The sequence below is a fragment of the Trichechus manatus genome, unplaced genomic scaffold (assembly GCF_000243295.1).
Source record: "Trichechus manatus latirostris isolate Lorelei unplaced genomic scaffold, TriManLat1.0 scaffold00025, whole genome shotgun sequence".
In the NCBI taxonomy this organism is placed as follows: Eukaryota; Metazoa; Chordata; class Mammalia; order Sirenia; family Trichechidae; genus Trichechus; species Trichechus manatus.
This window is the reverse complement of record NW_004443961.1, coordinates 5,941,060-5,954,665: the sequence shown is the minus strand read 5'-3', so window position 1 is coordinate 5,954,665 and position 13,606 is coordinate 5,941,060. Positions and strand designations below refer to the sequence as shown.

The 13,606-nt window shown below is 38.0% G+C and overlaps 1 protein-coding gene across 2 annotated transcripts in view; it reads right to left on the bottom strand.

The window, feature by feature from the left end:
• UHRF2 (ubiquitin like with PHD and ring finger domains 2) overlaps nucleotides 1-13,606 on the bottom strand; it is a 90,891-nt gene that overhangs the window by 42,103 nt on the left and 35,182 nt on the right. The window contains exon 4 of one of the 2 annotated variants that reach the window (XM_004373487.2): nucleotides 5,156-5,374. The exons of the other annotated variant lie outside the window; for it this stretch is intronic. Coding sequence (XP_004373544.1) covers nucleotides 5,156-5,374 — 219 coding nt within the window. The remainder of the gene's footprint in view (nucleotides 1-5,155; nucleotides 5,375-13,606) is intronic. 2 annotated transcript variants of the gene reach the window in all.

The following is a 13,606-nucleotide window of genomic DNA, read 5'->3' as shown; positions in this document are numbered from 1 at the left end:
ACACAATACTTTACAGGGTAGGGTGTTTTACTGTTGGGATAGCTATCACATAATCATTCTCGCTATTGCACTATTATTTGTCTACCTATAATTTCTGCTCGATCTCAGTTCTAGTCCCTAAAGTCAGGGTGCTCTACTGTAGCAGAACTTCAGAATCACTTTGGGAAATAGTTTCAAAATACAAGCATTTAGCTCAATGCAGCGAGTACCAGTATCTTCCCCTTTGTGTATACATACTTTTTAAATACCTTCTACACCCAAGTACCACTGCGCATCTGTCAGTTTGTCATACTGTGGTGGCTTGCATGTTGCTATGATGCTGGAAGCTATGCCACTGATACTTCAAATACTAGCAGGGTCGCCCATGGCAGACAAGTTTCAGCTGAGCTTCCAGACTAAGACAGACTAGGAAGAAGGACCTGGCGGTCTGCTTCTGAAAAAACTGGCCAGTGAAAACCTTATGAATAGCAGCAGAACACTGTCTGATATAGTGCTGGAAGATGAGCCCCTCAGGTTGGAAGGCACTCAAAATACAACTATAGAAGAGCTGCCTGCTGAAAGTAGAGTCCACTTTAATGACGTGGATGGAACCAATCTTTTGGGACCTTCATTTGCTGACATGATACGACTAAAAGTGAGAAGAAACGGCTGCAACATGTATTAATAATAGGAATGTGGGATGTACAAAGTATGAATCTAGGAAAACTGGAAGTCATCTAAAATGAAATGGAATGCATAAAGATTGCTATCCTAGGCATTAATGAGCTGAAATGGACTGATATTGGTCATTTTCAATCAATCATATGGTCTACTATGCCAGGAATGACAAATTGAAGAGGAACGGCATTGCATTCATTGTCAAAAAGAACTTTTCAAGATGTATCCTGAAGTACAACGCTGTCAGCGGTAGGAAAATATCCATACGCCTACAAGGAAAACCAGTTAATACGACTATTCTTCAAATTTATGCACCAACCACTAAGGCCAAAGATGAAGAAACTGAAGATTTTTATGAACTTCTGCAACCTGAAACTGATCAAACATGTAATCAAGATGTATTGATAAGTACTGGTGATTAGAATGCAAAAGTTGAAAACAAAGAAAAAGGATCAGTAGTTGGAAAATACAGCCTTGGTGATAGAAACAATGCCGGAAATTGCATGATATGATTTTGCAAGACCAATGGCTTCTTCATTGCAAATGCCTTTTTTTCAACAACATGAACGGTGACTATATACATGGACCTCGCCAGATGGAATACATAGTAATCAAATCAACTACATCTGTGGAAAGAGACGATGAAGAAGCTCAATATCAGTCAGAACATGGCCAGGGATCGACTGGGGAACAGACCATCAACTGCTCATACGCAAGTTCAAGTTGAAGCTGAGAAAAATTACAATAAGTCCACGAGAGCCAAAATACAACCTTGAGTATACCCCACCTGAATTTAGAGACCTTCTCAAGAATAGATGTGATGCACTGAACACTAATGACCGAAGACCAGAAGAGTTGTGGAATGACATCAAGGACATCATACGTGAAGAAAGCAAGAGGCCATTAAAAGAAAGGAAAGAAGTCAACTCTTTAGACAAAGATTAGACTGGACAAAAAACACAAAATAATACTTGTAAGGAGTGTGCTTCTTAGTTCAAGTAGATACACGGAGGTGGGATGGGAAGGCAGAAAGGTATAGGAGCTGGCTGAATGGATACGGGAAACCCATGGTGGAAAGGGGGAGTGTGCTGTCACATTGTGGGGATTGCAACTAGGGTCACATAACAATGTGTGTATAAATTTTTGTATGAGAAATTAACTTGAGCTGTAAAATTTCACCCAAAGCACAGTAAGGAAAACAAAAAGACAGGAAAGAAAGAAAAGACCAAAATGGATGTGAGAAGAGACTCTGAAACTTGCCCTTGAACGTCAAGTAGCTAAAGCAAACAGAAGAAATGATGAAGTCAAAGAGCTGAACAAAAGATTTCAAAGGGCAGCTCAAGAAGACAAAGTTAAGTATTATATTGACATGTGCAAAGACCTGGAGTTAGAAAAGCAAAAGGGAAGAACATGCTCAGTATTTCTCAACCTGAAAGAACTGAATAAAAAATTCAGTTCTCGAGTTGGCAATACTGAAGGATGCTACAGGGAAAATACTGAATGATGCAGGAAGCATCAAAAGAAGATGGAAGGAATACACGGAGTCACTTTACTAAAAAGAATTGGTCAATATTCAACCTTTTTAGGAGGCCGCGTATGATCAAGAACTGATGCTACAGAAGGAAGAAGTCCAAGCTGCACTGAAGGCACTGGTGAAAAACAAGGCTCCAGGAATTGACGGAATACCAATTGAGATGTTTCAACAAACGGATGCAGCTAGAGGTGCTCACTTGTCTATGCCAAGAATTTTGGAAAACAGCTACCTGGCCAACCAACTGGAAGAGATCCGTATTTGTATTGTGCCCATTCCAAAGAAAGGTGATTCAACAGAATGTGGAAATTATTGAACAATATCATTAATAACACACACAAGTAAAATTTTGCTGAAGATCATTCAAAAATGGTTGAAGCAGTACATTGACAGGGAATTGTCAGAAATTCAAGCCGGATTTAGAAGAGGACATGGAATGAGGTATATCACTGCTGATGTCAGATGGATCCTGGCTGAAAGCAGAGAATACCAGAAAGATGTTTACCTGTGCCTTACTGACTATACAAAGGCATTCAAGTGCGTGGATCACAACAAATTATGAATAAGATTGTGAAGAATGGGATTTCCAGAACACTTAATTGTGCTCATGAGGAACCTTTACATAGACCAAGAGGCTGTCGTTCAAACAGAACAAGGGGATACTTCATGGTTTAAAGTCAAGAAAGGTGTGTGTGAGGATTGTATTCCTTTCATCATCCTTATTCAACCTGCATGCTGAATACATAATCTGAAAAACTGGATTATATGAAGAACATGGTATCAGGACTGGAGGAAGACTAACAACCTGCAATATGCTGATGACACTACCTTGCCTGCTGAAAGTGAAGAGGACTTGAAGCACTTACTGATGAAGATCAAAGAATACAGTCTTCAGTATGGATTGCACCTCAACATAAAGAAAACAAAAATCCTCACAACTGGACCAATAAGCAACATCATGATAAATGGAGAAAAGTTTGAAGTTGCCAAGGATTTCATTTTACTTGGATCCACAATCAACGCCCGTGGAAGCAGCAGTCAAGAAATCAAACAACACATTGCACTGGGCAGATCTGCTGCAAAAAATCTCTTTAAAGTGTTGAAAAGCAAAGAAGTCACTTTAAGGACTAAGGTGCACCTGACTCAGGCTATGGTGTTTTCAATCACCTCATATGCACGCGAAAGCTGCACAATGAAAAAGGAAGACCAAAGAAGAATTGATGCCTTTGAATTATGGTGTTGGCAAAGAATACTGACTATACCGTGGACTCCCAGAAGAATGAATAAATCTGTCTTGGAAGAAGTACAACCAGAATGTTCCTTAGAAGCAAGGATGTTAAGACTTAGTTTCTTGTACTTTAGACATGTTATCAGAAGGGACTAGTCCACGGAGAAGGACATCATGCTCGGTAAATAGAGGGTCAGCGAAAAAGAGGAAGACCTTCGACAAGATGGATTGGTATAGTGGGCTTAAACACAGCAACCATTATGAGGATGGCGAAGGACCAGGCAGTGTTCCATTCTATTGTACACAGGGTCACTATGAGTCGGAATCAACTCAACAGCACCTAACAACACACTTATGTACATTAAAAGGTTCCCTACACGGCCAATTTATTTATATGTTTTCTCCTTTTCATCATCATGACTTGTATCCATATCAAAACTTCAGATTATTAAGAAGTCTGCAATTGAGCTACATCCTTAGTCTAGCAAGAGAATTACCTTTGTTTGTAGACAGTTCTAAAATTGGTTTTCTAAAATATAAGCTATTTTTAGCATCTCACAATTCTTCTTTATCTCCAGAGTAAACATATTCTGTAAAGGGTCAGAAAGTAGATGGTTTAGTCTTTGCAAGCCAGATGGTCTCAGTCGCAAACGAGCATGAAAGCAGTCATGGATGATACATAAACAAATGGGCATGGCTGTGTCCCAATAAAACTTTACTTACAAAAACATGCAACCTGTAAGCTATAGCTTGCTGACCTCTGCTTTAAATTATTTTTAACCATATGCAGATATTTGTTCCCCAATATGTCATCTCCATGACACTAGTAATCCAGCTAGCCAGTACCTGGCAAGAATATTAGTTTAGCTGCTTCTCTTATGTAAAAGAAAACTGTCAGGACCATTCTAGAATCCTCAGTGTTCAACACAACAAATCTACTTCTAAGAATTAATAGTAAAGAAAAGCAATGTACAAAGATGCATATACAAGGATGTTTACTGAAACATTATATTTAACAAAGAACTGAAAATAATTGAACTGAGATTTCCTTTCTTTAAAAGTAAATCCATGACTATCTAGCCAATAAACTCTATTCAGAAGAATCTAACACAGAAAATAGCGACAGTATTTTTCTAGGTGAAAAAAGGTAGCTGTGAAACAATGCATAGTATCATACCACTTAGGGGAAACGTGTAAATGTATTTTTTAAAGAATTAATGATGGTAACACTTGAGTAATTTGGTATATCAGCTGGCTTTTTGCATTTTGAATTCACCTCATTGAGCTTGTTAAATTCTGGAAGTTGAAGAAAATGGCTGTGAAGGAAATTTTCAGCTAGTCTTAGAAGTCCAGCAGATAGCTAGCTGGTTAGGCAGACATACTATTATATCAATATAGAACCCTATAGCAATCATAGCTACTAAAATGCCTTTGTATGTAACTTTGTTAAATCTGTAAGAATTCTGAGCAGTAAGTAAGGATTTCTCTAATAAAATACTCAAGTTATTTCCAAGATGCTCCCAAAGAACAGCTCCAACCTTAAAGTAGCACCAGAGATGTAAGTGCCATTCTTAATCAAAATTTCTCAAGACTTAATAAAAAAGTTCTTCTACAGCAAAGAAAGTTCCATTTTTCATAGATTCCACCTTGTTACTAAGGGACACGTGCATAATACCTACAAATGACATCCTTTGTTTAATTCAGTAATTAAATGTCATTATCAGTGAGGAGAATCTCACCCAAGGAAAATTTTCGCACGAAGTTCTCTCTTGGTCCTTGAAATCGTCTTCAGTGTGGTAATTTCTGCATCAAACCAAAATCCTCTTTCTCCAGGACTTTCTACGTTATAATTAACCATTACCACATCGCCAACATTTAGTTCATTCCATTTCAAAGTGGTTCTAGCTCGTGGGCGAAGATCCTTGACGTTCATTTCTAGAGTACCACTTTCCGGGTATCTGAGGAGGGGGAAAGAGAACCACGGAACATTCTTATGATTACCTCCAAAGAATACTGAAATTAGAAGCAACATATATAAAAACCTAATTGTGCAGGGTTACCCATCTAGATACACAATAAGAGAAAAAGTAAAGCAAGTTTCAACTGTCTTTAATAAAAGGTATACTTTATGTTGGCCTCTCCCCTGTACTGTGATGCCAATGGGTTGGGTTCTGTGGGATGTGGCTTGTAGAGCATCAGGCAAGCATTGATCCTCGTGTTTAGGAATGACCATCATATCTACTTTAAGAGGGCTACACATGATTTCTCTAAAACATACGACAGGTAACCTATATATTCAGGCAGGTATTATTGTTGTAATCTGGATATTCTGAATGACAGACTATACATTCTTCTTAACACCACTTAAAGTAGATGATATATATTCATGATTTTAATTCCAGAGTAAAATAATTCTTAGGACAGTCTTAATAAGGCATTCTTTGCCAGCTTGGTGGAGGTGGTGTTGTATGTTATCGAGTCGATTCCGACTCATAACGATCCTGTAGGTCAGAGCAGAACTGCCCCATAGGGTTTCCTAGGCTGTAATCTTTATGAGAGCAGATTGCCAGGTATTTTTTCCTGTGGAGCTGTTGGGTAGGTTCGAACTGCAGACCTTCCTGTTAGCAGCTGACTGCTTAACCACTGGACCACCAGGCTCCTTTTGGAGAAGTACAGGTAGGTAAAAACACAAGTTCTTCTTGTTCTACATTTTCTTAACAAAGTTTAAGAATTATTTTAATAGGTTTAGATGTTGATCTCTTCTTGAACTGGGAAACAGTTAATCAAGTTCTGCTATTTGCCAATAGCCTCCATTTTCCCAAGATGAGAAAGATAAGATTTTAGTTCTTTCATGCAGCCAGCTCTCTAGTAATGGCAAGAAAACGTAATTTTACATGTATCAGAAAGTGGGACCATGTGAAATAATTCTAGCAGAATCTTGATTTTACTCATATTTCTAAAGGTAAGCTTTAACATAAACCTAAACCTGACCTGAATTTAAAGCTTTAGAAGGTTCCTTGATTTTAGACCTATTTCTTGGGATCAACAGTCCACACTTGGTTTCTACAAAATTAAGACTGGCCATCTTTATACACTGCTAGGTAGTGGAGGAATCAAGAAATGAGTAACATCTGGTTTCCACTTTGAAAAGCTCAATCTACTGGGACAGGTCAAACTAGAGCAGTGGTTCTCAAAGTGTGGTCCCCAGAACAGCACCAGAATGTGTTAGAAATGCAAATTCTTGGGACCCACTCCAGACCTACTGAGTCAGAAACTCTGGAGATGAGGTCCAGCAATCTGTGTTTTCACAAATCCTCATGATGATTCTGAGGCACGCTCAAGTTTGAGAACCCACTGTGCTATAGGAACAGAAGAATAATTATAGTATACCCTAGTGTGAAACACCATTATCAAGGTAGAAACCAAGGGAAGAGAGTCTTTTAATGCTTAACCAACTAAGAGTGGTCTTCTCAAAATAAAAGTGGAACTGAAGTTGGAGGCAGCTCTAGTGGCTGGCCTTGGTTCTTCCAAAGTGAACAAGGACCAGGGAAGCTTAGGACCGTCACGGCATACCCAATTCATTTAGAATAAATGCATATTAATTCTGTGTGGACTCTTTAGCTAATCAACCCATTTAATCAAATGTCTTCAAGTTTTAGTTAAAAAAAAAAACAACTCAGGATTGGCAAGGGGCCTCCGAGACTATCTGATCCATTTACCTACTGAGTGTCAAAATTCCCTTCTCCAACAAGCCTTTCAAACAACCATCCAACCTCTGTTCAGACAGTAAGTGATGGGGGGAGGGGAGCAGTTTTACCCCCAAGAAAAGTCATTCTGTCTTCAAATAACTCTGACATAGGAAAGAAAGGATACTCGATACTAGATTTAAGATAAGTTTTTAGAACTCACTCTATCCCTTGGTTTTATGAAGAAATCTATACATTCTCCCTACAACAGACGACCTAATATTTGACAGTCTGAATGTCCCTGCCACCCTCAATCTTCTCTTCCAAGGAAAAACATTATTTTTAGTTCCTTCAATCCACGTGACAAGGTTTTGAATCCCTTTATTATCCTGGTATCTTGATTCAAAATATGTTCTATTTTCAGCCTGTCTGGGATAGATTTTCCAATTTAGCTTCTTGCTACTGTGTGTCCTTGGGAAAGTTACTAAACCTCTCTGCAACTATTTCTCATCTGTAAAATGTATCTAATGGTAACTATACCTCATATGGTTGTTTTGAGAACTAAAATAAGACTTGTAAAATGCTTAATACCTGATAGGGTAAGTAAATGTCAGTTGCCAATATTTTGTCATTATTACATAGAAATAATCCTAAAGAAATAAACTGACAAGTACCAAGTCAGGTCTATGGTTCTACTTTTCTCCCTCTATTTCAACCCCTCTTTTTAGTGACTAAATTTAGGAGACGCTAGCCCAACATTTGGTGTTTATGCACTCATGCTGTTTCACATTGGCTTGGTCAGAAAAACAACCAAGATTTTTCTCAACCTATAAATGAAAATGTTAAATTAGATCTCTAAGAGCTTTTCTAGTTCTAAAGTTGTGAATTCGTTTCCTGCCTCAAAATTCTTAAGGTCATGTAAGATAGAAACTATTCTATTTTAGATGAAGATTCTCAGCTGTAATGTGAAAAGTATATTTTGACATTATGACATTATCATCATTCTGTAGGTTTATTTATAATACAGTAAAAGAAAAATGTATTTCATTGGCAAAAAATATTCTCCAAGTGTCTAAGTTTGTCAAAATTAGATAACCAGAATGGAAATATTTTGAACAAAGTGGTACATTCAACTTTGTATATTAAACTGTATATTAAATCATGTTTATAGGAGGTGAGAAGGCAAAACAAATCATTCTACACAAAGCAAGGTAATTCAAGCTATGTTTATACGGAAACTAAATTTGCACAATTTTATAACAGAATTATAAGTTCTTATAGCATAGTATACACAGTACGTCTGTAAAAGATGTTGTCGTTGTGAGATGCCGTCAAGTCGTTTCCGACTCATAGCAACCCTATGTACAACGGGATGAAACACTGCCCGGTCCTGTGCCATCCTCACAATCGTTATGCTTGAGCCCACGGTTGCAGCCACTGTGTCAATCCATCTTCTGAGTGCCTGCCAACCCGAGGGGCTCATCTTCCAGTACTATATCAGACAACGTTCTGCTGCTAGTCATAAGGTTTTCACTGGCTAATTTTTTTCAGAAGTAGACCCCCGGGTCTTTCTTCCTAGTCTGTCTTAGTCTGGAAGCTCAGCTGAAACTTGTCCACCATGGAAGACCCTGCTGGTATTTGAATACTGGTAACATAGCAACCATCATTACAGCAACACGCAAGCCCCCAAGGCATGACAAACTGACTGACGCATGGGGGCAAAAGATAAGTCACGAAAATGAACTATAATTTTTCTAATTCTAAGCAGAGATGTAAATCAATGGCTACATTTAAAAACAAAAAAATTCCAAAACCATAAAACTACATTTGTCAAAGTCAAACACATGACAGGTGCTCAAATATTACCTAATATGACCAACATTCTTTTCCTGGGCACCTTTATCTATACATCTTGACAGCATTTCTAGTGTTGACTATAAATCTCCACTCTAGCCCAAACTTTTCTCTCAGATTCATACATCCAACCACATCTCTAACCCAGCTGTTTGAGAAGCACCTCAAATTCAAGGCATCCAAAATGAAAATTGCCATCCCATAATCTGCTGTTGCTCAGTATTCTCTGCAGAAAACCCCTCATAATGCCTCCATCCAGTTACTAAGTCCTCTTGATGCTATTCCTTTAACACTTCTGCAATGTAACTCCACTCCTTTAGTTCTGACCTGCGTTTCTCTGAGACTACTGTCAAAGCCCAACGTATCTTCCTGCCTTTAGGATCACACCTTCCAATCCATATCATACTTTTGCCAAAGTGAAGACTCTAAAACACAGATCTACTTAAAATATTTTGTGAAGTTTGATAACAATCAGTTGATAAGGCTGTGGGAAAACAGTTATTCTCATATATTGCTGATGGGAATACAAAGTGGCACTGCCCGTCAAAAAGAGGAATTTGGCAATATCCAGCAAAATTGCCTATATACTTCCCATCTGACCCAGGAATTTCATTTCTAGGAACTCGCCCTAAAGATAAGTGGCAAAAATATGAAAAGACACATAAACAAGGCTTTTCACAGCTGCACTGTTTGTAATAGTCGGACTAGAAACAATCAAATGTCCACGATAGGGATCCATTTAAGATAACACACAGAACACACCTATATAATAGAATATTAAAACAAAAACAAAAAAACTGTTGCCATCGAGTCAATTCCGACTCATAGAGCAGAGCAGAACTGCCCTATAGGGTTTCCAAGGAGCAGCTGTTGAATTCGAACTGCTGATCTTCTGGTTAGCAGCCGAACACCTAACCACTGCGCCATCAGGGCTCCTCTGCTATGGAGTGACCTCCAGGGTGTATTAATTCAAACAGCAAGGTGGAAACAGTGTATATAGTGTGCAACTGTCTGTCTACTGAGTGTGTGGGTGAGAGAGGGCTACAAACATATATATACACATTTGTTTACATTTTAAACAGAAGGATAAGCCCAAAACTAATAAATACAGTTAGAATAGGGATGGAGGCTCAATTTCTCTCAGTATACCTTGTTTCAGAGATTTAACTATGGAACCATGTAAATGTTTCACATAATTATAAAAGAAAATTAACAAAATGTGAGAAATTGCTAAAAATCAAAAGCAAAATAAGTATATAACTGGTGCCTTAACTACACAGCGAAGAACTGTTACAACTGATTTGAAAAACACACTAAATTGACTGTACATCCCTAATGGAGTATTTCCTAACGACAAAAAAAATCAAAAAAACTTTTCAGTAATCATATTGTTTGCAATATTTAGTACTGTTAGTCTGAAACTACAATATGAGTAGATAGGGCAAATCAGCAGTGTTAAGTTAATACCATTAGGAAACATGATTTGCAGGATAAGAGAAAAAATAAAACTCAGGAGACTGAGTTATAACCCTTTACCTCTAAATTGAATTGGAAATATCAATATAAACAAATGCTATATTTGACAAACTATTTCCTGGCTTTGGCCAATGAGATGATCTAGAAACATGACCAAATACATATCAGTGAGAAGCCCAGACTATGCTCTCTATCCTTTTTAATGAAAAAGAACTAGGACTCCTTGAGGAAATGGCTGAATCTAGGTCTGGAATAGGAAATACAAGATGAACCTGGGACATTGTACCTTCGTTGTACCTGAAAGCAACAAAGCTGTCAAAAACCTATTATGTCAGCTTCAACTTGACGACACCCCCACAAAAGATGGGACAATCTGGGTACCAAAAAGAACTGAGGTAGATTAAAACAAGTGTTAAAACAAGTGTTCAACTTTTGGGGGATGCTAGGGAACTTACTCATTCTGAAAACTGAAAAAGGCCAATAATCAAGAGTTTATCCTAACTTGCATATACAAACCTGTTAGTTCTTAAAGTTTTTCTTTAAAAAAAAAAAAGAACCAGACATTATGAGCCCCTGATGCCATTCAATAGGTAAGTACACAAAATCATCTCTCAGGTAGTCTTGTAAAAAAATGAAATAATTGAATTTAATCCAATTAAGCCTCTAGATGTAACCAACAGCTTTCAGGAAACTAACATGTTAGGAGGTGTTAAACACCACTAAAGGGATGTAATCAGCAAATCCAGACTGTGGGAAAACTGCATAAAGACAAACAACATAGTTTATTCAAATAAATAGAAGGAAAAAAATGAGGAGTCTGTAGATTGAGAATTTATTAATAATATTAACTACATGCAATGGTTGGACCTTCTTTTGATCCTTATTTGAACAAACCAAATTTTTTAAGAGAAATTAAAATCTGAATATTGACTGGTTATCTGGTATTAAGAAATCATTGTCAATTTTATGTGGGATTTGTTATACTTTATGTGGCAGGGTCCTCAAAGACCACTCCCTGTTCAGTCCTAGTACTCATTCTATACAGGTACTTCTGGCTATGATGTATTACAGTGAAATGATATAAAGCAACATCAGCAAAGGAAAAAGGTGCATGTGGCAAAGTCCAGAGGAAACCAGGAACAAGCTTCTAAGAGGCCTCTCCCATGGAGTCACATAAGACACTCTTAGTACCTCCTGTAAAGAGTTGTGACAACACACGTGAAATACCGTCTATAAGCGGAGCGCAGTAGAGAGTGCTGGAAGTTTTTATTGGGGGCTGGTCACATAGGCACTCTCTGCTCAGTATGTACAAAAACTCCAGATTCCCAGAAGGAAAGCAGGTATTTAACATAAACCATATTGTTTGCACAGTGAGTCACTCTTCTCATTTTCTGTGTTGAATCCTGTTTCCTGGATACTATGTCGTCCTCTTCCTTGGTTTAAACCCTGGTTCAGATGGAACACATCTTCCAATGGCTTCCCTGAGAGAGGTTCCTGGGACCTAAGTTTGAGATCTTACCTAATCTAAAAATATATTTTCCTCCCCCCCAATATAATTTGGTTAATTATAGGCTTCTAAAAGGTGGCAAATCCCTTTCAGAATTTGAAGGCATTACTCCATTGTCTTCTTTTAGTACTGCCAGGGAGGAAAATCCAATGCCATCTTAATTCATGATCCTCCATAAGTGACCCTTTTTTTCTAGAAGCCTAAAGAATATTTTCTTTCTATCCACGGTGTTCTGAAATTTCACAAGGATCTACCTTAGCATGGGCCCTTTTTCTTTTCTTGGACTGGGTACTCAGTGAACCTTTTCATGTCCTTTAGTTCTGGAAAATATTTCTTACATTACTTGCTATTTCTGCCTCTCCCTTTATTCTGTTCTCTTTTATGTAACTCATTTCCATCATATACTGGGTCTCCTGAACTCTTTCATTTTCTCTCTTACTATTTTTCTTTGTTCTACTTCCTAGGAGACTGTCTCAACCAGGAACAGGTGCCATGTTCAAAACTTTAGCATAGACGGGACACATGAGGCCTACAAATGTTTGGAAACATATGCAACTCATTAAAAAGTCTGCTTTATATAACTAAAGCTCTTCATTGAATAAAATGAACTGTGACCAATATATTTTGAAAAAGATCCCCCAAATGATTGTACTGTGTGTCCTCTTTTACCTTGAGTATCCCTGAACTAAGTAGTTAGTTGGGAACAGAGAATTCTGTGCAGAGCTAATACAAAAAGGCTTGTCTTTCGTGTTCTTAAAAGCAAAACACAACCATCTAACAGCTAGATTGTTAATTATACCATTAATAAGAGAAAGCCATGTATAGGCAGCCCCAATACAGTATTTCCCCCACCCCGGTGAGGTCTAATGTATAGTCTAAGTTAGTCACTGCAAACTGGCCTAAGCTGCTAACTTCTTCCAGCATTTGTACTGAGGAAACTGGTTGTCCAAGAGTCTGTATAAAACATTTCGGGAGGGGTGGCAGCTTGAACAACTTCTAAAACAGGGCGCAAGGTATCTCCCAAAGAACTGGAGCACAGAGAGGTAGGAATGTATCAAGGCCAGATTCACTGTGTGAAGACAACCCTGTACCTATGGAAGGAAGAAACTACGGTCTTCCTCTTTCTCTTGTAATATATGACTTGATGTTCTCAGGACCTGGAAGTCAAGGTATTATTCTGATATAGGTACAAGATGAGTTATTCTACTTAGTGACTTTGAATTCTTGAATATTTAGATCCACTTTATTATTATAAAGTCTATATAAAGTCTGGAGCCCTGGTGGCACAGTGGTTAAGAGCCTGGCCGCCAACCAAAAGGTTGGCAGTTCAAATCCACCAGCCACTCCTTGGAAACCCTATGGGGCAGTTCTACTCTGTCATACAGGGTCACTATGAATCAGAATCTACTTGACGGCAATGGGTTTGGTTGGTTTTATATGAAGTCTAGATAAGCCTTCAATGTAGCTTAAGCCTAAGCTTTCCCAGTAATGTATGTGTATTCATTGCTCTGAGCACTCTTTAGAAGTCTTTTAGAGCTACTCTTTAGTTCCACATGTTTTTGATTATCCTTTAAAGTATGGGACATCTTTGTCAACTGAAAACAAAATTGATGTTTGTTAACAGAAAACAGTCATTGAGCAAAGTCCAGGGAATTAGATTTCAGGGA